General features: G+C 38.1%; 1 protein-coding gene across 1 annotated transcript in view; it reads right to left on the reverse strand.

Moving 5' to 3' along the window:
* Nucleotides 1–25,199, reverse strand: part of ATP10A (ATPase phospholipid transporting 10A (putative)) — a 111,868-nt gene that overhangs the window by 41,224 nt on the left and 45,445 nt on the right. The window contains exons 3-6 of the mRNA XM_054383218.1: nucleotides 9,304–9,389; nucleotides 3,964–4,070; nucleotides 3,727–3,858; nucleotides 1,219–1,352 (exon numbers count right to left, since the gene is read on the reverse strand). Coding sequence (XP_054239193.1) covers nucleotides 1,219–1,352; nucleotides 3,727–3,858; nucleotides 3,964–4,070; nucleotides 9,304–9,389 — 459 coding nt within the window. The remainder of the gene's footprint in view (nucleotides 1–1,218; nucleotides 1,353–3,726; nucleotides 3,859–3,963; nucleotides 4,071–9,303; nucleotides 9,390–25,199) is intronic.

The following is a 25,199-nucleotide window of genomic DNA, read 5'->3' on the forward strand; positions in this document are numbered from 1 at the left end:
GTTAACCTCTCCACGGGAACAATCCAATTGGCCTTGGCTTTTGGACTGCAGATTATCTGAATGAAGAACACATTTTATAAATGAAGAAACAGATAGAAATTTCTCCAGAAAAAAATTTGACCATTTCTTGAGGATTATCATAACTAATTAATTTGTACTTGAGTTTCTCTCTGCAGACATTTTTCAGGACAGAAATTCCATGTATACATTATTTAGCTTGATGGATTAGCTATGAGGGGCAAATTATAGCTGGTATATAAGTGGCAAATGGGGTTATTTAAACAAAAACTAGTTAAAGGTTGGTATTCAAAGAATTCTGTGAATTTTTTTTAATTGGTATTATAGCCAATACCTGAGAGAAAAAAAAGTAATTTAACATCCTTTTTTCATTACATTTTATTAAGGAGTTGCTACCTCAAATAACTCAACCTCCTCTAGTGTCCCACTGGGCATACTTCCACATGTCTCAGTGACATGAATGTCCGTTATTTAACTTTCTGCCACTTTCACCATTCAATGCATTTCTTTTCAGGGCCAGAAAACTGAAAAGTTTTCCAGAAAAAAAAAAAAAAAAAAAAAAAAACAGAAAAGTTGTTAAGAGCAGTATCTTTGGAAAGCAGCTCAAAAAGTACACAACTTCTGTTCACACCAGGACACTGCACCCAAAGTGGCACCCACAGTCTTTGTGGTATTGTTCCACAGTAGGTGGGTATGAAGCACAAAGCCTGTGTTCTCCCAGCAGGGACCACTGTGTCGTATCTCTTCCTACTTGTTTAAAATAAAATACCTGAGTCTTTTGGGGAAGATTCTCAGACACATTCTCCAATGACAAGTGAGCTCTGACAGGTTACTGTATGCATTAGTTTGTTTTTTTTTTTTTAGAGAATTTATCATCTTTTAACACTGAGTTAACCACTTCTTTTATTTCATTTAGCTTTCTAGTCATATACGATCATGTGGCCTCTAGTTAAAATTTAATTTTAAAGTGACTAAATGTATTTTTTAGTGCTTTGTAGTAGAAGGGATACCACACATACTGTACATTCACAGAACATTTCAAGTTGGAAGGGACTCATAAGAATCATCTAGTCCAACTCCCTACTCCTCACAGGACTACCAAAAACTAAACTGTATGACTAAGAGTGTCATCCAGATGTTCCTTATATTGTTATTACAGCAAACTATGAACAGAGGTGACAGCACATACAACTTGATTACCTGGAAAACTATGATCACTGTTAGAAATAAATATACTGAAGCTAAAACAGGAGACAAATATTTGCCGTCAGGTCCTGGAACATCAAAAATTGGCTTCTTCTTCTCCCCATATTGCCATACCCATAGGCCATGACCTGCAGAAGAGTTGAAAGAGAGAAAAAAGCAAATTATCTCCAAGAAAAAATGCTTACGCCATGAATTTGTTCTTAGATGTCAGTTACATAGGAATGTAGTTTTTTTTTTTCAACTAATCTGCATGACTTTTGAGAAAGGCCCCAAAACTATCTTCTTTTTTCTGCTCTGGGATTTGAGAAAGTGCATGGTCTGTCCTTCAGGCCAGAATGCAATGGTTGTTTCACATATTGAAATAAACTACGTTAGCTAATATAAATTAGTAGTTTAGGCTCTTTTTGTAGTCAGCAGAGAAAATCTGACTTCTTCAGAAAGTTATTCATTTCAGTGATATTTGGTGCACACTGGATATATCAATAGGCAGATATTACTAAACTAGTTTCAGCTGGATAAAAGTCAGAAGGTATTTGAATTTTACTGTGTGAATCTTACCCACCACATCCACAGAACTACTGAAATAACAGCATCAGTGGAGTTAACAGCGTGGAAACTGAGGAACTAAGAAGAGAAGAAATTGATACCCTTGCTCAAAACATTTTTGGGATTTTTGTTTGCTTGTTTTGTGTGGGTTTTTTGTTTGTTGTTGGGTTTTTTTTAAATTGATTGTGCTGAGAAGTAAATAATGTGGTGGTTATCATTGTTCTTGTTATTACTATTATTACATTCTTGTAAAAGAAAGTTGCCTTTTAAAATACAGTGCTAGGATTTGCAGTCCTGAAAGACCTTAAATTGCATTCCTGATGTTTTCTAAGTTAAAAAGAAGGAAGAATTATCCTTTGATAAGAAACATTCAAACTATGTTCACTGTATGTCAGAAATCAGAAAGGAAAAGGACAAAGGTCTGATTTAAAAGTAATCTTTTGTAAGCCACATCTGACAAAGTCCTTTACATCTTGATATATAAACCCAGTACTGGACTCTTGAAAAATAAAAACTATACTTAAGTCAAGTGAACAAATTATTTTCCCCCTGTACTACCATTATGAGCCTATCACCATTCTGATCTTTATTGATGTCTGTATTTTTATTGATAGCAAAAATCAGAAGTCTCACACTGAGAATGACCTACATAAAGACTTGCTTTACAAATATCCTGACTCAGATTTTCAAAAGAATTAGTTAAGTGTCATAGCCCAAATTACACTTTCTCTACAGAAGGTACAAAAATTGCCTGACTCTTACAGAACCTAGCTTTTCATGTCTTGAGGCACCAGGCACCTCTACTTTCCAAGGGGTTCAGCGTATTTCTTCACAGCTGTATTTGGATGTTACCACCTCCAGAAGTTTGCTCTGGCCCTCTGCTGGTGGCTTCTAGCCTTGTAGCAGAAGTGGTAGAAGTGAGGGCGTCCCTTTCACAGTTGCAGCTGAACTGAAGCCACTGCTGCACACACCCCGCTGCTGCTGCTCTGGGAGTAACACCTTGGGTACGGTGGCAGAAGGAACAGCACAGGCAGTGACTCCCTGACATTAAACCTACCGCAGCACTTTAGCCCTGAGGACTGGGCTCCCTAACACTGAGACACTATGAAAGAGTATCATGAGCTCAGTGGAAGCAAATATTCTAATTCACAGCTGGAAATACTCATCTTTAAGCAGCATTTAACAATACCTGGAAAAAGGCACACAGAGATGTATTAAAATGGTGTAAGATTGTTATGAAACTGCACTGTGGTTGTTAGGAAACATTCTGGCATTTATGCTGTATGAGTCACACATAAACATCAAGGATAAGGAAATTGATACGCCATACATAAAGAATAATTTTGAATGCCAAACATAAAACTCAAATTTTTCTCACAAATTAATAGAAAAAAACCCCTGAAGAGTATTTATCTGAACCTCAGCAATTACTTAAACTTTTCATGAAGTCTAGAGAGTCTTCTGCTTGGACTCATGCAGATTTAGACCTTAATTTATTTCTCCCATGTTAAAGCTGCAGTCTTAGGGACAGTGCATCAATGTTGCAAACTGTGCCCTTGATTTAATAAATGGGGAGCAGCACTGTGCTACTTATGTTTATCCTATGCTCACAAATTACTTTGTCAACTGATTAATGGCAGGTCAAACTCTATCACCTATAATTTTGAGAGAACTGCTTATAAAGTGGCTTCTTTTGAACTTAATATTTTGGATGCTATCGAGTGTAGTAAAATCTAAACCTCTGGTACTAGTAGCATATATTTGATTGATACTAGGAATCTATGTGTATATATCAAGAGTTCTTGATTTCAAAGAAAAAAATGCAACAAAAATTAGATGATATGGAGGCAGTTTTATGGATTTCACGTATTGACAGATACACGTTTTTGATAAAGCTAAGTGCATGAATGCCAAGAGAGTCTGATATGTAGGTTTCTACTTTTAAAGAGCACTTACCAATGGCAGAAAAAAGACACATGACTAGAAGTATGAGGACACACCAAAGGACATCAGCATTCATCTGTCTTTCAAGCTTACTGCGTTTGTAACGGGGTCCATTATTATTTAACAAAGCTTTGGTCTCGTGGCCTGCAGAGACAGTTACATCAAATGATGTCACATGGATTTTTGCTATTATTTTAAGGAAACTATAAAAAGGCAATATGCCTCACCAGACAGAAAATCAGCTTTTACCTGCATAGATCACTATTCCTGCAACCTCTTCTGTATTTCTAACAGTACATCCACGTAACAAAAGATTTTCTTTGAACAGTCCATCCTTTTTTCCGCTTTTATGTACACTGTAAAAAATTTAAAAACAGAACAAACACGTCATGTCAAAACATTAAGCTTGGTAAATCATACTACTGTGTAACATTACAAGGCCATGAAACATGTTCAAGGCTTAAGAAGTTTTTCTTAACCTGATGGTGTAGCATTTCCTTAGATCTTCCTCCTGGGAATATTTTCTGGCAGACTTTGAAAACTGAGAATTCCTACCCAAGAATCTCAGATATGCAGCAGCCCAGTGGGAGCAGTATCAGTTGCTGTTGGATATTCAAATGTACTGGACAAATGCTCATTAGAATTATGCAGGCCAAGTCTATAGCATGTGTGTAGCCCATCTAATGTTTTGAAAATGCATTGGACTTTCTGTGCATCTGCAAATTGACCACAGTTAATCCAGTTCACCTAATGGGAGCTATGTAGTGCATATGATTAACCCACTATTCACATGTCCTTGCCAAAGAAAACCTTGAAAGAAACATGCTGAAATTGGGAAGGGACTGTGCTTTGGAAACAGTAATAGATACTAAGGAAGATGTGCCAGGGATAATGTACACCAGTTCAGTGAAAAAGAAAGAAAAAAATGTGTTCATCAGTGAGAAGAAGAGAAATTCCTTTCAGAAGTGTCTCATTGACTCTCCTAGAACGAAAAAATGGGTTGCACCCTGATGATTCTTGTTGACTAGCACCAAACATGTGAAGAAAATGGAACAAAGTAATGTTTCCACCACAACTTACTGTCCATTGTTGCATGGACTGACTCAAACTTCAGCTGACAGAGAAATACAGAAAACAGCCTTATGAAAATTTAACAGTCACCAGGGAAATGCTAAAAATTAACAACAATTAAAAAATAACATTAGAATGTTTTATTAGGTAAAAAAGAAAAACCAAATAATATTTTCAAGCTTTCTCTAAATGAATAGAAATACAATTTAATCAACTGCACTATCTCAATGCCTCAGAGAAGATAGCAAAATCTGAAATGTTTTTCTACCTTCACTTCCAGATTACTCTACTATCAGGATTTTGCCATTATTCTTCTTTTTAAGGCTAAATTCTACATAAGCTTTCTCATAAATCATGAGGGTGTTGGTTTGAATTTCCAGTGAAGTCTCTGAACCATAGTTATGATTCCTGTTAATAAATGGGATTTAAAAAGGATAAATCTACTTAAGAAGTAATTCTTTGGCTAATAATTTTATAGCCTTCATTAATTTTGTACACTTCACAGACACAATGGACTGTGACAGCTTTACTACACGTGGTAACCTTTATATACAATCACTTGTGTATTTGTTCTATACAACTATATATTTGTTCTTACTCTTTTAGTTTATACAACTGCTCCCAAGCAAGGGTGCAACAACTGAGGTCTGCTGAGGTTCCAGGACCCCAGTCTACTGTTCTCACCCCACAGTTTGGCACTGCTTTTTATTTTTCTGCATACAAAATAAGTCACCTGTTACTCACCAGACATTTAAAAAAAAAATGGATGAAACTGAAATCTGGGGGAAAGAAGCTGGCAGAGACTGGAGGAAAGTCATTGTTTCCTCTTGTCTGAACTCACTCCTAGTGACTCACTAACAGAACTTACATATAAGGCAATTGGGAATTGATGATAAAAGGAAGAAAAAATTACAGACATAAAGGTCTGTCTTAAAAACCTAGAGTCAGATTAAACTTTGATAACAAACCTGCTAAGTCTACTACTACTGTATGTCCAGGTAGAGAGATGGGCTTAGGTCCCATTTCTAGCTTTTCAGTGCTATAAACTTTAAACTTGTTACAGAGGCTGAATAGTCTGTTTTCCCCTTTCTGGATTCAGGCTAGTATAACTTTGTAGGCAAAGAAGGGAACTTTGTCAGTATTTAAAACTGGCTGGCTGAAGCTGCTCAGGTGCTTGGAACACAAAGGCTAGCCCACAAGGAAACCTCCTGGCTAGTGTAGGTGCAACGCTCCTTTTCTCTGCAGTTTCTCACACAGATGACAGTGCAAATATGCAGATTCTAAACATTTAAAATACACATACACCACAAATTAGGAGAAACAGACAGCGCAGATGCAGTTACCTACTATGCTACAGCATTCTGAAAACGTTTCTGTAGCAATAAGTCTCCTGGTTTAATACAGCAAAGCAAAAACAACTTACTTAGTAGCTCATTTCAGCCTTCTATTATATTTTTACTTGTTACATGTTTACCAACATTAAAAACTAAGGTATCAAAACTATACTCAACAGAGTATCTTCTTTCACTCACTGGATTCTCAAGTGCCTTACAAAGCAAATTGTAGAGCTGGCATTACTTTCCAAGGCTTGACACTCTCAAAGAAAATAAACAAACTTAAATATCATCTCAGTGAACACCATCAGTAAGATCTTTTTGACTCCCAATTCTGATAAAACATAGTCTGGGTTGTTATTGTTAATTGGGTTTTGTTTTGTTTTTTAAAATTTGCTTGTTTGTTTTAGGAGAGGTGGTGTCACTATAGCTCATTAAGGAGACACCACAGTATATACTTTTGTGGCCTTTTTTTTTTACTAAAAAAAAACCCTTACACGATTTTATATTAATTTGTTTTTGTTATCTTATGACCAACTTTGAAATAGAAATACAGACTTGTTTTCATATTAGCATTATTGTAATTCCTTGCTATACTTATTTTGGTATGATCTGAAAAACTTTTCTGTTCTTGTCTAAAAATAACAACTTTATGTTCAGAGAAAAGCTGAAAATCCAGACCACCACCAACTACTCCTTTTCCCTTGAGCTATATACATACAAAAAGCTAGAAACAAGATTTTAAAGCCAGTTTTGTTGTTTTTGGAACTTGTCATGGGATTTTTAAACATTTGCCATGCATAATCTGTAGTTAATCTGGCTAGACCCACACAAGCAGGGGGCATGTTAACAAGATTTCTTATGAGAAAAATAAAAATGAGGAAATATGCTTAGGATATCTGGGGGTGCAGAAACTGCAAAACAGTATTAAAGCAAACACCTGAGTTGAACCAGCAGTCTGCCTATTCCCTTCTGCACACCCAGAATGTGTTCAATGCTGATTGTGCCAACATAACCAAAGAAATCATTGGCAGTAATGTGTACACTATGCTCCTGCAGATATAAGCTAGAACGATCTATCTTATGCACTTTGGCCATCTCAATGCATTTTGCAGTATTTTTATTATTTTTTTATTCTCGTATTTCCTTTTACACTGGCCTGCCTGTGCTAAATTGGTTACCTATATTGATCTCATTTCAGAATAATTGTGGGCAACAGAATTTTTACATGTTTACAACACATATACACACACAAATATTTCTATTCTCTGAAAGATTTTTTCAACACAGATATCAGAGCCAAAGAGCTCTTTGTAGTTCAAACAAGAAAAAAACTAAGACAATCTTAATCAAAACTGGAAACCTACTAAATAGTCATAACTTCAAACAAATTTTGACAGCAATGATCCAGCAAAGCTTTTACATATGGATCTCTTGAAAATCTATTATTGCAAACCCTATTTAATATCTTAGTTCTTTTCAGTTGATCCATTCTCAGCTAGGAGCTATGTGAACCTTTCAAGCAGTGACTACTGGTAAGATCTCGAACAAGAGTTAAGATCCAAGTTTGACATGACAATGACATGTTTCAATTCAGATGTGTTAATTACTATTCATGTTGATAATGACTGGTTTGAAATGACTAGTATCACAATTTCTGGTATCATGATTTCATGATATTAATGAAGGAAATCTAAAAAAGAGAAGGAAAAAAGTCTTCTCTGTGATAAATGAAGGGACTGCGTGTTTATTTGTTGAGGGCATGGTCCCTGCTCTTTACTTAAATGCTCCATGGTCCTTTAATTGTAACTCTCTTGCAGCATAGCTGATGAGACCTGGAAATCACCTCATGTCTTGGCTTTTTCCTGTGTGTCAAAATATATTCACATGATTTGTGAACTATTAACATAGAAAGAAATTAAATTAAATACAATCAATATTGAACAACAATCATCCAAAAGGTATTATCATGTTTTCTGCTTAGATTCATACATATGAAGTGTGCTAAAAAAGCTGCCAAACTTTTCATTTCCATATCTGGAAATAACATTTACATCTCTATTAATCTAGACAGCTGTAAGTCTATTATGAAGCTTTTATCTTTCAATGAACTGTAGAGCTTTGTGCTGCTAAATAAAGGAAAACATTTCCCCATGCTGCAACTTGACGTAGCTTCAAAACCTTGACCTGATTTACATCCGTTGACAGTACATCTTACACAATCTATGACATCTGAGAGTTGTAACTGAGGTGGTAAAGAGCATCACTATGAAAAACTCCCCAAACTCCAGCAATTTACCTTGTGCTATTTACATAATTCAATACTTCTTATCACTCCTAAACAATATAGGTGATAAACCATTGTATTCTAAAGATAATTTGTGTCTGCTTAACTGTTCATTAAAATTTAGACAAAAGTTAAATATCCTGGGCTCTCACTCTCCATGTGGTTACAGACTGTGGAAAAATAAGCCATGCAAGAGTATATCTCTTAAGTCACTGCCATCAGCAAGCCCACACACTACAGTCCTGGATATATTAGAGGCAAAGTACTTTGCACATAGTAAACCATTTGATTCTGAGCAGAACTGACTGGCCAGAGATGAGCACCTGTTTAACACAGTTCTGTTTGTTTAGAATTAAGTCAAGTGGTCACAGATGATTCTGCGTGGTAACACACAAGCACAACCATCAATCAAGTCAATTGTTTTATTTTGTCTGAAGGAGAGGAAAGGAATACTGCCATAGCTGAGGAAATAGTTTTGCCTTCTGACTTTCTTCAGTGACACGTATCAAAAGAAGCATCAAACAGACCCATCTTTGCAAAAGCAGTGTAAAACAGATTGTGTTTGTTTATTGGCTCTCTTGGACTGGTTGTCTATTTCTTCCCATTTCCAGATGGGCCTTTTGATCCATGGAGGGAAGAAAAGGAGTATCTGTGACTGCACTGATTCATGCATTCCTTTCTGGAGTGTAAACTGAGCAAAGCTAATAACTAAATCCATCCTGAGGAATGGAAATTAAGGCTCCCATGTCATGCTGAAGTAAGAATCCTCTAAAAGGGCCTTAAATATATGTATGTGATGATGATGCAGCTTAAAGAATACAGCCCAAAACAAACTACCATTTATTTTATTCCATATTAATGGTTCATACACTGAAGGATTTTATATGAAATACTCACATGTAACCTTGAAACCTACTTAAGTCATTGTTTGGATTCTCGCATTCAATGACACTGGTGAACTTCAAGGGGTCGAATTCTGAGTCCTGGAATTATAAAAATGTTAATTACTTAGGGAAAGGACTTGCAAATTATAGCCAAAATCACTTCCTTTTCTAGCTTTCCTAATATATTAAAGTCCAGCTTTTTTCAAAGGTAATGGAATGAATGACACTGACCACTGGCACTTAAAATCAAAGGGACCTAGTCACCAAAATTCCTTGAATTTTTCCAAAATCTCCCTTACAAGGATGATTTTTTTGTTCTGCAAGTGGAAAAATGTGGGATTATAGAAGCATTATATAAAAGATGTTTAGCTCAGAAGTAAAATGAATTCCATCTGGAGTCAAAAAATGAAATTTATCTGGGAAGGTTCAAAATATTCAATAGTATCATTACATTCTACGTTCAGTGAAGCTACTGAAAATTTAGGACAACTTAAGTCAATATACTGCCAGTTATGAAAAAGCTAATATAAGCTTTTGAAATATTAGCAAGACTTCTTAATTGGTTTATGCCAACACAGATAAACTAATCTATTACAGTAAATTACACGTGTATAGCAGAGTAACTTTTTCTAATTAACACTTAAAAACTTTTTTTGATTCTCTAGCTCATTAGTCTGAAGCTGGTATTTTTGCTGACTACGTATGTTTACTTGTAGTTATCATCTTGTTGTGTCTGATGAAAAACATCCTACCACAGCATAATTACTTGACTTTATTCAATAAAACCCAATATTCCCCCTTCTTCTCCTTTGCCAGACCAAACAAAGTATGCAGAAAAACCAGAGATACCTTATCCTGATGCTGCTGAGGAGGCTGTCTCCATCAGTGAGGACTATCTTTAGAAAACTACTTTGTACATCATTTAAACGGCAGAATTGATTGTGAATTATCATATTATTAAGCTTTCAATTGTGATAACAACACAAATATTATGCTTTGTAATGGTTTTGCTGAGCAGCTGTACACCTCAACCAGTACTTTTTGGAATGGTATGGGAATACTATGGGAATAGCTGACTGAGAATCACTAACCAAAGGACAGACACAATCTTATTGCCAGTTTCTCTGATTTTTGATATTGTCTCTACTCAAAAGAGATGAAACAAAGTAGATTTTAAATAAGAGATAAAAGAAACCAGGTGATATAGCAGCATCACCATCAATGCCCTCCTTCATTTTTCTGCCAGTTACACCTGGAAGATAAACACACTATAGGAGACAATTCAAACCACTCACACCTGACACTTCTGGAAACCTTTCCTGTATTTTCAAAAAATAAGAGATCATAGAATCAACCAGGTTGGAAGAGACCTCCAAGATCATCCAGTCCAACTGATCACCCAGGCCTAAATAATCAACTAGACGATGGCACCAAGTGCCTCATCCAGTCTCCTCTTGAACGTCTCCGGCGATGGTGACTCCACCATGAATATGGGCTGTCACTTGGAGGCAGCTACAGCCCACTGGAGGGAAGCATCACTTTCATAAGCAGAATTCAGCTTGTAAACAAGGGGGAAAGAAAGTGAGTAAAAGTGAAGGGGAGTTCTGAGTAAAGAAGATGCCTACAATAAGAATCAGACTCCCTAAATTACATCCAAGTTGGCAGTCAAGTGCCTGAGTCTTAGCAAGAAATCCAGATGGTCTTTTTAGCACTAAATACTGTTGGTGTTTAAGCTCATTAGATATTTCTCCAGGTGAGCCTTAAATTTCTCTCTGTGACTGAACTTGAATGCAGGGAATGCTTGGAAGTACCTAGTTCCATGGAGGCATGCAAGACATTATTAGGCTGTAGAATGGGCCAGATATTGTCAAGTCACCCATTCAATGACTTTGACCCTTGCTCCTCAGCTTTTGACTTCAGACAGACACTAGCAGTCACAGGGAAGGAATCACTGGCTATGACAGACACCACGAAGCTTTCAGGCCTTGACACCTGAAATCTGTTGCTAGAACTCCTGAACTGTTCACTCTGCCTGAGTCCTTGGCTCCAACAGTCATGCCCCTGAATGTGATCTTTTTTTTCATTGCCCTGGCATGCTCCATGGCAGTAAATAGCCAACCAAACAACCCAAAAACCAGGAAGTATAATCTTCAAACATTACTCATGGTGTTTCAATAATATACTGTTTGCTTAAGTACTTTGTTAAAGAATAGTCACCACTACAGCTTAAATTGCATTTGTAAACCACAAGGAAAAGAATAGACTGGAAAGGGAAACACTTTTTGTCTTAGTATATAGTTAATTGAGCACAAATTTTCATTCAGTGGTCTTTATAAAAAGAAAATAAAGAAATCTCAACATCTTTGATGAATGGCCTAAGGGAATCCTAGAGACACCTATAAACAAAACCCAATGTAATCAAATGCTGGATTTCATTGGGTGCTGAACTTAGCAGAAAGAGCACGATTTCACTGCTGTACAGACACAATGACTTGTAGAGCAACTGGAATCTTGCAGACTGAATTCCCTTTCTGTTAAGAAAGCCTACAAGCAAAGCCACCAACTTTACAAGTAATAATAATAATAAAAATCTACTTGAAGTCTGGACCTAGTTTTTGCAAATAAAAGAACAATCTTGTCAATAACAGGAAGGATTAAACCTACTCAACTTCACCATCATTACTATGCAACACAGTCTTTTCTTCCTCCTTTTTTTGGAACCTTTTCATTTATGACTCAGTTTTGGAACTAAAAGTCCTTTATCATTAAATCTAACTGTCTGTGTATTTGTGTTCTGCTACAATTAACTTGAAATATGTGATGATGATCTTTAACCAGATAATATCCGGGAGGAGAGAAAATCCAGTTATAACTGTAGTTTATGTAAGGGAACAAAGCCGCTGAATTCTGATTTATGGCAAAAGCTCTTTGACTTAATAATAAATCAAATAGTTCCCTCTGTTTTGATGTGAAAATGCCTTTTGGTGAATGAATGAATAAATATGTTCAACACTGCCTGCATGTGACTGCTTTCAGTGGTTATAAAGAAGCACAAAGTTAACATAAGACTTCAAAATGATCAAAGCTTTTTCCTTTTTGTGCTGATACCCACGCTCTGGCAGCAAATAAAATGTTAACTGCAGTGATGTTCTTATGTATTAACAGCTAAGAGAAGCTGCAGCTAGATAGAAGTTTACAGTGCACACGACTCATGATTTTTGTAGTTTCCTAGGTAAAAGTCCATGAAAAATTAAATTCTCCACCACTACCTTTAATTTTTCTCTTACACTGAATTTCTGCATCACTGTTATGACATGGAAAACAAGATTAAAATATCATCAAAAATAGTCTTAACAGTTTCTGCATTACAAAATGATGCACAAAATACATGGGAGGAGTGAAGACAAGTTCTTGAATCATTCTTCTCTCATTATTTTGTCATATTAAAATGAAAACTAGAAAAAAAAAAAGGATGGGAAAAAAAAAGAAGGGACTTTCCTCAAATACCTGACTTCATATGCTGATTTTTCCAAAATAGCCTTAATTCACTTGTCTTCCTCTGAAAAAGTGCTGACTGTTTAGGAACTCATAAGTATTTCTATAAAGACTGAAATGTGTCAAAAGAACACACAGGGATACTTAGGTGTTTTATTTACTTGGGGATTCTGCAGAACATATTTCATTTTTTCAGGAGTCTCTAGCTAGGAAAATGTTTAACATCCTATCCATGAATCCTATTTCTTTCAATTTCTTAAAACTTAGGGGAAATAAATTCATACTCTGAGGATGGCTTACTTTCCTTATGGAAGCAAACCAAATTGGATTGCAAATCTGCTACATATTTATTCCTCCAAAGCTGGCTTTTAATGGCTTTGGGAGTGGGCATTAACAATGCTCTACCTATTAAACCTGGAAAAGAGTTCCATTTAAAACAGTAATTTAGATTTGCAGTAACTGGGCTTTGTCTCTGGGGAAAGCTCAAATGTAAATAGAAGGGAAAATGGAGAAGTGTTTTCTTTTACATTTACATTAAAACAGATTCCTGTTCCTTAACTCTCAGGTGACTACTAAGGTATCACCCTCTGAAAAACTTGTATCCTAAAAAGGCTAAGTGTTGAGGGGAAGAAAATGTTACAGTGCCTTGTTTACAGAATGGGAAACCAATAGATGGATTAAGGAAGAGATCTGTCATAAAGAAAAAGGTATACTGAATTTTGTGTTCTCTGTAACATGACTTCCGAGTTTCATCTGCAAGCTCTTTCTAAACCTCTGCAGTGAAACCCCCACTTTTCCGACTCCATTGGCAACCTCACGGAACTATCGTAACTCAAGAAGCAACACCATGCTGCTCTGCCAAATGAGCTAGTTTGACAATTACGTAGTGTTCAAACACCACATTCTCCTTCATTAAATGCATGTTGTATGGGGGATTTAATGGACTGCTAGTGATACTAATAATGCATAGTTATTAAAATGTTTTCCGTTATTCATCAGCCCCACTTTACTGCTGCAGAAACCAGAGTCTAATGTTCAGTCCTTCCTTTCAACAGGACAGTACAAGTTCCCCAGGATGCCTTTACGTGACAGTGAAGGTTGCCCACTCATCACATTGTGTTTACTGGATATGCTGGGGATTTTATTCAGACTTCTTCATGAAGTGTAATTTCTGGATGAGGATTTGTTTTGGTGTGTATGTCTGGTGGAAACAAAATGAGCGAAATGGAGTCATGGGGACAACTCAAAGGAAATATTTAATAGACAAAAATCTGCCTTAGTCAGAAAAATAACTTTTCAGTTTAAGAGCTTTTCAGTACAATAAGAACACATGCCCTTAATGCGCTGATCCATCTTATTATTGCTTTATATAGCAATACCCTGAATTTATCATATAAAACTAATCTGACTTTTTCTTAATGTCTAACTGGATTTACATATTGATTTTATGTATTCAAAGTGTGCAGACTGTTTATATACTAAAAGAATGAAATGTTTTAATGTCTAAACTGCACTACTCTGTCAGAATTTATCTGTCCCTCTAATTCACATGAGAAGGAAGAAACAGTTTGAGCTATGCTATTTAGGAACTAAAAAGATCCTGCTGCACATCAGAATTCAATAGCTTTGTTTTCCATGCTGACAATGACTACTATAATTTGATTTTTTTTCACTACTGTTTGTTTAAATGGAACAGATTTCAGTATTCAGAAATACTGGAACAGCTGAGCAAGCCAAATAAATGTTAGGAGACTGATCTTCCTCTGGTTGACCTAAGTAAAAGCTTTACCCTTTGTGGAATATAATATGAAGGAATAGTACAGTATCCAGCTTGCAGGAAAAGAAATGTATTTCTTGCAAAGCCTAGGAAGACCTCAATAATTCTATGACAGCCAGCTGAAGAAACTGTTGTTAGTCAATCATGGGACAAAAGTATGAAAAAAATGTCAACAACACTGAAACTACACAGATGCAAGTTCTCATGCCCCTTGGGATGAGGGCCATCCTTAGCAATACACTGAAATCATAGTGTTGTGAATGAATTCATTCATAGACTATAGCAGCACTGGAGAGTGATAAGGAACAGAGTATGTCAATGCTGAAATATGGACACAGACCTGGACACTTAAGAAAGTGGTATCTGCCTGTTCCAAAAGCCAGCCCCTGAAATAAATGAACTGGCTAATAGTCTGTAAGAACCAATCTCAGCATTAGCTCAGCACTTCAACTAGACCACAAACTAAGCCTTTCAAGGGCTCACAAAACTCTGTGTACTACCTGCTCCTCCAGAGGCTTTTCACTTCATGCTCACATACACTAAGTAAGATGTAACCCTCCCCACTCTCCAGTGCTTTCCTCTTTCTAGAGAGATTTCTAGCAGTCTTTCTGCTGCATGTCGTAACTACTGGAAGAAAATTTCACTTGATTAGTGGCAGAACCATTGCACACTAATTTAGTTTAGTAGCACAACAGCTCAGGTCAGCCTCTGAATATACCTGGGCCTACATTCCCTTCTACTGCGGCTGCTGGCAAGCCTGACTTCTTGTGTGATGAAGTTCTGCCAGAAGAAATGGGAATGAGGACTAAGAGTTTTCAAACAGATGAGGGAAATACCAAGCACCTTTCTCGCATAATTTCATAAACAAAAGTCAGACCATCAGGCTCCTGATGAAGAGTGGGTGCTAATTAAGGGTTTTCCTTATGAATGGTAAAACATAACAGTAGCAGCTGTAGTGTCAGGAGGCAGTTAAAACCACCAAATCTTGATAAGCCCATCTGAACCTGAAGACAGGGAATACGGATAAAAACACCCTTACCTTGCAAGGTATGTTTAAGAAACATTTCTAGGATGTGAGGGCAACTTACAGCATACAGCCACTGCCCAAGGAACTGAGAGACTTCAGTCCTTGCCAGCTGCAGCAAAGCATAGAGGGAAAGAAGCAGACCTAATGAAAAGAAACATTTTATTCCAAATACTACAGAGGAGCATTCATATCAACACTACCACAGGTTTTTCAGCCTTTCCATGAGCATCTCCAGTGTGAAAAGGTTGTATAATCAAATAAAAACTCCTCAAGCTGGCCACTGGCATGCCATCTTCACTTGGAATTTTATCATGTATCAACACTTAACACTTAACATGACTGCCTCATGAATGTTCCTAAGGAAAACACAAAATTCAGAGTATAAGTTCTCTGCTTAATCCCAGCTGTTTCTGTACTTCTCTTACAGCCTCATGGAGAGAATGGTGAGGCAGCTGTGAAGGTCAACAGTCAGTCTGAAGGCAGAAGGGCTGTAGTTGTCACTCATGGTACATGGAAGAAGGTGGATTGGCTGAAGAACACTGAGAGCTTTGCTCTCTTGTCCATCTGCTCTCAGCTGACATCAATTGGCAATGTGAGCTGGCAGCCCAGAAGGCCAGCCCCATCCTTGGCTGCATCAAAAGCAGTGTATCCAGCAAGTAGTGGGAGGTGATTCCACCCCTCTACTCCACTCTGGCGAGATCCCACTTGGACTACTGCATCCAACTCTGGGGTACTCAGTACAAGAAAGGCATGGACCTGATTACAGTGAGGGTCATGAAAATGATCTGAGGTCTGAAACACCTTGCCTATGAAGGAAGGCTGAATGAGTTGGGGTTCAGCCTGGGGAAGAGAAGGCTCTGGGAAGACCTAGTTGAGGCCTTTTAATGTATAAAGGGGGCTTGTAAGAAGGATACCTTTTACCAAGGCCTGCAGTGATAGGACAAAGGGCAACTGTTTTATTGAATATAAGGATTAATTTTACTGTGATGGTGGTGAGACACTGGAACAGGTTGCCCAGAGATGTTGAGGATGCCCCCTCTCTGGAAGTGTACATGGCCAGGTTGAAAGGGGCTTTGAGCAACCTGGTCTTGTGAAGGTGTCCCTTCCTACAGCAGCAGTGCTGGATTAGATGGTCATTAAGGATTCCCTTCCAACCCAAAGTATTCTGTGGTTATTTAAATTTTATGCAAATGTTTGTTATTATAAGCATTTGACAAATGTGGCACGCGGAAGTGAGAACAAATGTAAGGAATAAGACCAACAGGGAGAACATCAATTCATACAAGACCTTGTGGAATTTTTCTTCTGTGTCACTGTCAGTTTTCTGCCTTAGTCAAAGATTGCTGAAATAGATTGCTGTGGAGCATTCCATTGTTTTTTTTTCTTGATAGCTGACATGACCTACCTTTATGTAATTAATAGCAGGACAAAGTCATTTTTATCCCTTCCTGCAGCAGCCTGTAAATCAGATGCCTGTGATCTCAGCCATATTGGCCACATTGCTTATACAGGTATATGAGTACACTCAGACATCTGAACCATGGTTTTGAGTCTGGTATTTAATCAAGCCATGCAAAAATGTAATAAGCAAACAAGCTTGGAAAAGTTAAGTGGAGGCTGGTAAGTGCTTAAGACAACTTACATGGATTTTCTAACCATGATGCATGTTAACCATCAAATTCTTGTTCTCCTAGAAGCCAAAAAGTAAGTGTTCCCTGCTTTGATGTAAACCAATCCATTGCTGTGCCATTGAGAAAGCTGAATTAATATTAGCACTGTTGTCTATAAATCTCCACTTGACACAGATGTCTTGTGTTTGACCATAACAGTCATAGCAGAGCTTGAAAGTATGAACATGATTATTACCAATGAATGGACAGTTTCGTGAGTTTATTGAAATAACAGATTTGAGACATACTTACATGGGAAGTGACAGGCTGTAACATTTTAATGCAAATTTCTACTGGCCTCTGTGGCCTTATCAGTACTAAAATGTGTAAAAACTTGGAGGGTAGCAGGTGGGGAAAAGAGAAGTGGGATGAGAGTTCACATCCTGGATGTTGAGTTCCTCATTGTGTCGCTCTGCCTTTTCTGGCAGAGAAGCTGACCCCTTCTTCACCTCAGTGCTTCCAAAGGGCAGAATGACAATAACACCATGGCTGGGATTACATGTGGCTTAATACTATGAACCCTCTTGCCCTGGGAAAGAAGCCCTTTCCATCCTTTCCTAACCACCGATGCAGCCAAATGGGGTTGTGGTATGAGGTACAAGTGTAGCATGATGTGTTTTCAGCTCAAAAATCCTGGCCCTATCATGAGGAGTTCTCTGTGTTCTATTACAAAATCTACTTTCTGAGAACAGATATTCCAGGTATTTCCTGTTCCCAGTTGATGGCCCAATGTATGGTTAAGGAATAAATATTTCCAGGAATAAACTCGTTCAGTAAAACTGAATTAGGCTAGGAAATCAGAAAAGTCACGATAAAACTGACAAAACCCAAAGGAAAAAGAAAATTTAAAAAAATGGAAAAATCTCTTATTAGCTTTAAATGTAAATGTTTATTTCTCTGTAGCATGAAAACACATATCATTTTATTTTCTCTATGGACTTGAAATGATCTAATGTTTTCTACTGCTTTTTCAGAGAAACAGCAGAATGGAGAGATACTGGACTATCGATACAGAGACTGAAATGTCCTGCCTCTCTAGAGATTGGATACAGCACAAGCACTGGCATTTCCTTACATTTCCTTTAATGGATTTACCAGTCTTTTACTGATGCTGGAAGGATTACCCCAGGGATGGGAGGCCCTTCACAGCTGAGGCATTCAAACTCAGAATCATCATTTTAGCCCATTTAACCTATATTTAAACACAAAACCAAATAGTCAATGCAAATAAGTCTTTAGAACTGGACTAGAACTGGACTCTTCCTCTGTCCCCTCCCCCTTCAAAATATTTAGATTAAGATACCCAAATTTTTCTCCTACAGTTATTCAAGTTCTTTGTCTCTCTAACATAGGTCTCTTTACAGTCAAACATGAGGCTTAGACACCTGCACAATAGAAACTAGAAAGAGATTATAACCTTGCTCAAAGCTGACCAAGGAGGAAGTGAACCATAATTCTTGAGATTTTATTTCTCCATATGTCTCAATGTGAGACTGCTGACTAACTGCCACAGTAGAGTGAAAACCTGTTCTCAGCCTTCCTTTAGGACTTTCAGCTCATGCAAGAGTTTTCCACAGTGCTGGTTTGGGCCCTGCTCTGCATCGGGCTATTCTGTACGCAGGTGCCATACATCTGATTTCTGTTAGAGAGACATCAGCTGCTTCCTTTTTAACTAGACATGTTCACACTTTCCACACAAATAATCTCTGGACATGGTACTATTCAAAAAAGAGACTCCAATGTAGGTATAGAGTTTTTCATAGGAATTCAACCCACATCAGTGAAATCTACTTAATGTTTAAGGCATGACCTCAGAAGAAGGTCTTTGCAGAGTGTGACACACTCCCATTTTACACTGACAAACACCAGTGCCCTTACAACACTTATTTCCTTAAAATCTTCAGCTAAACTATAAAACTAAAAAAATAGTTTGTAATTTAATATTCTGGTAGTGCACAGTGAAAACCATTGTTTTGTTTGTTTGGTTTTTTTTTTTTTACTCTTTTCCCTCAGGGAAATTTAATTTTGGCAACATGTGTGGGATGGAGCGCAAATTTGCTGTTTTAACAGGTACCTATCTGGAACTTTGGAGCCATTTTTCCTGTCCTTGACCTTCTCAAAATACTGCAAAAAAAGAAAGGCTTAAGAGATAATGTCTAAAAAAAAAGAAACCAAACAAAAAAACCCAAAACCTGAATGCAAAAGGAACATCTACACTGAGATACCAAGGCTGCCCTGTGAGCTGTTTTCATGCAGTTAGCATCAGTTGCTCTTCCCAGAGTGCCTCATCTATAGAGCAGCCTGCAACCATCAACAGTAAGGCTTTTCTAGAAAGCAGCCTTCTCTTTTCTTGACTGGTTTCTGCCCAGGATTCACAGTGAAAGACAGCTATGATATAAATGGTTTAGTGCTTGGAACAGGGAGCTATGTGACTGTTCCTGGAAGTCCAGCTGTACACAGTGTGCTTCCATCACTGTGCAAGGACAGGTAGGGCTGGAATGAAAGCTGGATCTGTCAATTCAGCCTGGCTTCCAGGCCAGGACAGATGAGCAAACATGCCTGCAGTAAGCATAGGCTCTGTGTTTATACACATATTTCAGAATGGTCCACATATGACTTGTGAGGAAATCAGACTGATGAGTCATTTTGGTGTTAAGTCTGCATGCAGATGAACTCCCCTCACAGGCAGATACCAAATTCAGATGTGCTTTTTCGACAAACTAAATAAGGAGACACAAAGTAATTTCCAAGGCTTAGCTAAACTTGTTTAATCATGCTACTACAAGTTTGTTTTGCACAAAGGTCTACTCTGAGGAGAAAATGAGAGGAAAAAAAATGAAAATGTATCCCTTACCTCCATCAGCCCTCAGAGGGATACATGCACCCTCTTCACAGGGCATGGCAGCTACTAGATTTAGCTTAGGCTTTCAGCTGAACTGAAGCTTTCCACATCCAGGACACTGTCAGTGCTTAATAAACCATAAGCTGCTCCAGAATCCACAGTGAGTCTTTGTGGATTTTGTTAAAACACACTGAATAAAAACAGTGGAGCAAGGAAATGTAAATGTTTTTCATGAGTCTAGATTCACACTATTAAAATATCCTAAATCAAGTTTATGAAATCTGAAAGGGAGTTTTGAGCTCTTGCAGCCAAAGCTGTATCTGCTTATCCACTCTCTGAAAAGCGGCTGACATGATGTCTCAGATGGACGGAAAACATTCCATAAGCAACTGTGCAGGGTGTGGTGGCATAGCAGCCTGCAGAGTAGCACAGAAAACACATTGATTCCTCCTGCCTACCGTGTCTCCTATTAGATCCAGCACACCAGAAATGGCTGCTGTGACACGGCAGCAATGAGGGTGGGTTAGAAATTGGAAGCAAGCTAGTAGACTACTAAGAAACATTTGAGTTTTTTTTCCAAAAGATGCTTACTGGTCACTGTTAACACTGTTAGATCACTCACAATGGGATTTAGCACAGTGATTTCTCCTAGCTGCACTTGCCAATGTGTCCCGCTGCACAAACAGATCTGATCTGTGTTTCAGGGTAAAGACAGTCCACTGTCCTTCTGGCTTTAAAGACGGAGCATGCAGAAGTAAATTTCTGACTATTTTAAATGTTTTTAGCATATCCTGTTGTGGTAGTAGCTGGATAACATGACCACAGTATATAAAATCTCTGAGAAAAAAACCCTGAGATCTGAAAGATTTATCTTTTTTTTTTTTTTTAAACCTGCCCACCAGGTAATTTCTTCTATACTGACTGTTGTGACTGCACAACAAGATGTATAATAAAACTGCTATCTCCAGATGTACCAACCACAGAGGAACGAATGGGTTTGTGTTTTCCCACAGGTTGTCTACTGATAGTTTGTTGAATCATGAACAAAAGTGCAGGTTTGTGTCAGAGAGATTGCATACTTAACAAACACACAAGGCTAAGAAGCCGTATGTTCCCACTCTGCTATGAATTACTCAGACAAATGAAAGCAGCACTAAAATAAGCAATATTTCTGGTCACTTGCACTGTAAAGGAAAACAATTTATTGGAATTCACAAGCAGAGAGATCCAATCCAAGCCCACAAATGCTGATCTTGGATCTTCTGAGCATGGGTTTAGAGGATAACAATGCCTGCAAAACACTGCAGACAAGGATACAGAACTGTTTCTACAATTGCTTATTGCTGCTTCAAGATTTGGGCTTAAAAGAGATCAGAATAGTACTTTTTTGAACTAAGGTTTGGAAGAGGGAAACTTTAAGACGTTTTACTCTCTCAAATTACAAACATTATATGCTGTTAATGCTGAAGAAAGACACACAGAGCCTTCAGAGCATGATGGCAGAACAGCTGCCCCAATGGTGCTGGGCTTGCTGTCCTCTAAAGAAGGCATTTGTAGATTGTGCTGTGGTTGAAAGGTCTGCCCAGTGCATACCCCACTTCAGCAACGCCAAACTGGCAACCAAGCTCTCTGTGGCAAGCAGCTTGGCACAGCCCTGTGGTACTGTAAATTGTATGAGTGGGACACAGGGCAGGGACAGAATTAGGAAAGCATAAAACTGGCTTAAAACAACTGTTCCTGCCACTACCCCTGCTCCTTTCCCATGCCCAGCAGAGTGACAGGTATAGAAATAGCTATCCTTCATTGACCTGCTTTGCAGGCACGTGCTCAGAAGTTATCAGTTCATTTAAAAACCACAGAAATGACAAGCTTTGTAACATGGCTTCTTTTAAACTGTGGAGATACTACTACAGAGATATTATTCAAAGGTGTCTATGAGCAGCTGATATTTTAAGAAGAAGCTTCTAAAAAATCTTTGTTTCTTGTCCTATGATAAGCCACATGATTAGGCATGTCATTCTGTAAGGGGGGCGGGGAAGAGTTTAACAGTGTGGGAAAGAGAGGTTCAGGACTACATAATCTATTTGCTTGTTTTCAGGTTTGAACAAAAGGACTTCAAAGCAACACTGAACCCAACAGCTATAAACATAAATAGCAGAGTTGTTCTGCTGAGTACAATAGTAATAAATAATATAAAAGCATTCCTGTCCAATGCATGAAGAGGGTGGGATGCAGGTCCTGTAAGAACCAGGAATGAACTTCTCTTAGGTTTTGTAAAAGGACAGTCAGCATTTGGTGCAAGAAAATGTTGGCCTTCTAAAGCATTTTATTAGAGCTAACAATATGTTCTCTACAGTTGTGGCAACTAAAGACATACCCATACAGGAACTGAGCTTCACTCCAAAAAAATGGGCTATTCCATGCTGCTTGGCTACGGGCCTACTATTCATCCAACATTTCCCAAGCAGCTCCCCTTACCCCACTGCTGAGTGTCTCTCAGGAGGTCAACACTGTCAAGAACTAGTAAGAGCCTATCTCTGCTAGTATGGTGTGAGGAAGCTAATGCTGCTGAAAGAATTAAGTGTGCTAAGACAGGTTTTGGTAAGGACTTTAATGAAGGGGGAACATATTCTACTGGATACTGTTACAGAGAAGCTTTGTGATGCTGCTGAGGACTTCGTACTTGCAGGTGTGCACTTTGACTACAACTTAGTTGACGCAGAAACCTGGGCTTGGGTATTTCCTGCTTTCTCAGCTATTTTAAGACAGAAGAGGTAGTCACATGTGGTTTTCTTCAAAGTTCTCTCTCAGCACTTGACTTCTTGGGGCCCAGTCCTGTTTTCATTGGAATGAATGAGCTTTCTGTCATTGACCCCAGTTTAGCCCCTGACAATTTACTATGGGTTTCACTGCTATTGTAGCTAAGAATCTTGTGATCTAAAATTTATTTAAAAAAATATTTATCCACGTATTTTGAAGACACTTCTGAAACAGAGAAGTTCCATAATCATCTTATAATACATAGAACTAAGATATGGAAGGAGGATGGGCTGGAAATGTAAAGTAAGTTAGGTGTCTCCAGTCAAAGCTGATCATATGTATCTGTATGATTTCATCAGCAAAGCAAGGGTCTCCTGAGCAAGCCATGACATGTATATCCTGATGTGCTGACCTGGTGAGACATAAAACTATCTTTGCTCCCCTTGGTAGACACTGCTTCCTCAGCATCTTCCTTTCCTGAGCATCATCTCAATTCAGTCTCTGATAACCTTTAACCTGTTTGAGGAGGAAATAGCACTAGTACTCAATTCTGCACAGCAGTCTGAAAGTTCCAAGCTTTGTCAAACTGTATAAAATGCAGCCTTGAAGTCTCTAGCTGCCTGATGTGGATTAGCAATTTAAGCCTCAGCTGAGAATGCCAAACATGAGCTTGCAGGGGTACTCACTCTCAGTTTTCTTGCTCTGTAATACATGCATGTGTTTCCTGGTTAACGACCAAAGACTGATTTCACAACTGATGGCACTGGCGCACGTATAGGCTTCATAGAATTTGGGAGCAGGAGCATCTGTAAGGGTCAGTAGGTCCTCTCTTAGCCCACCAGCTTCCAGGAATAACGCTCCTAGCACTGAATTGGGACTACCACCAAGAAGCTGGGAATCCTGACAGTATGAGGGACTCCTCTGGGCAGTAAGACTCCTGAAAGCAGCTCTTGTGATGATCTGTACTTGGAAACATCAACCCTTTTGACTATGTTTACCAACACCTCCTACTGTGTGTCAGATGGTCTTGGATGACAGAAACCCAACCATCTGCTATGAATGAGTGGAGGAACTGGTGCTTTCCCAGGTCCTCCTTTGAGATTGAGCTGGGGCATGCCCTTAACTTAAAAACGTACCCCAAATGAAAACATCCCTGTATTCAGTAGTCCATATGCAATCTATAGCTTGTGTCTGAGGTCATGTAGGAAGTCTATGCTGGCAGAGAACTGAAATAAACCATTAGAGTACCTCCCTGGAACTCCACCCACCAGGACAAATTTCCTCTCAGTGTGAACAGGATGGGATGTTTGAGAAGCAATTCAATTAGCTTCTTTGAAACAATTGGAGTTTTTGAAACATTTGGCCTGTGGCTGATTAAGCCTCTTACCATGGTGATAGCTGCTGTGTCATGTCTAAACTCTATGTGGAAATCACTGACAAACAAGTCTTTATCTCATGTTTTCACAAGCTATTCACAAGAGAAAGACTCCATCTACCATAGAGAATTATTTGGAGGACAATTGATTTTTATTGTATTGGTTGGATTACAACTTCATTAATGTTGCTATACCTCAGCACAACTTTAGGCTTCTGTAGTTACCTTTGATGGCAGTGATAAGGGCAGCTGCTCTCATTGTTTGCAAAATCTCACAACAAGAGAAGAGCTACTAATAAAAAGACATAGCTGAGTTCTAGAAAATATATTTTTTCCTGACAAAATACAGGAAACAGGGGTTAGCTGGCAAGGGGGCTGGGATTTAAATCGTATTTATTTAAATGTGATTTCAGTAAGATTATTAAAGCAAGTAAAATGTCAGGTAATTTCCTGTAATTCTGCTGATTGTAATTGATCTGGATTTTGTTTTGTTTCAAAATAGTGCTGCCAGAGAGAGATAAGCACAGTGAGAGAGCAGTAAACTAGAATGGATGCATGCTGTCCCTTTAAATCCTGCAAGCTTTAATGCTCCAAGCGCTGGAGGGATATTCTGGAACATGGAGTTTCAGGCACAATTCCTAAACGAAACTGATCTAGTTTGCAGGCAAGAAAAGTAGTTGTTTACATTTAAATATCTTCTCACTGGCCAGTTAAAATGTATTTTCAAAATTCAAGCTACAATAGAAGCCATTTAAAACCCCCAAAGTTTTCCAACCACACACAATTGCTCAAAATAATTCCTATTCAAATTCAGGGAAAAAATATGGTAAAACTTCTGATACAGTGTTGAGGTCAGCTGTTGGCAAGTGCTAGTATTTTAATGACAACCATAACAGTTGAACTACTAGAATAAGTAGATTTAGCTGGCATGAAGTGGATTGATGAACAGTTTGCTTACCTGAA

The sequence above is a fragment of the Indicator indicator genome, chromosome 1, assembly GCF_027791375.1.
Source record: "Indicator indicator isolate 239-I01 chromosome 1, UM_Iind_1.1, whole genome shotgun sequence".
NCBI lineage: Eukaryota > Metazoa > Chordata > Aves > Piciformes > Indicatoridae > Indicator > Indicator indicator.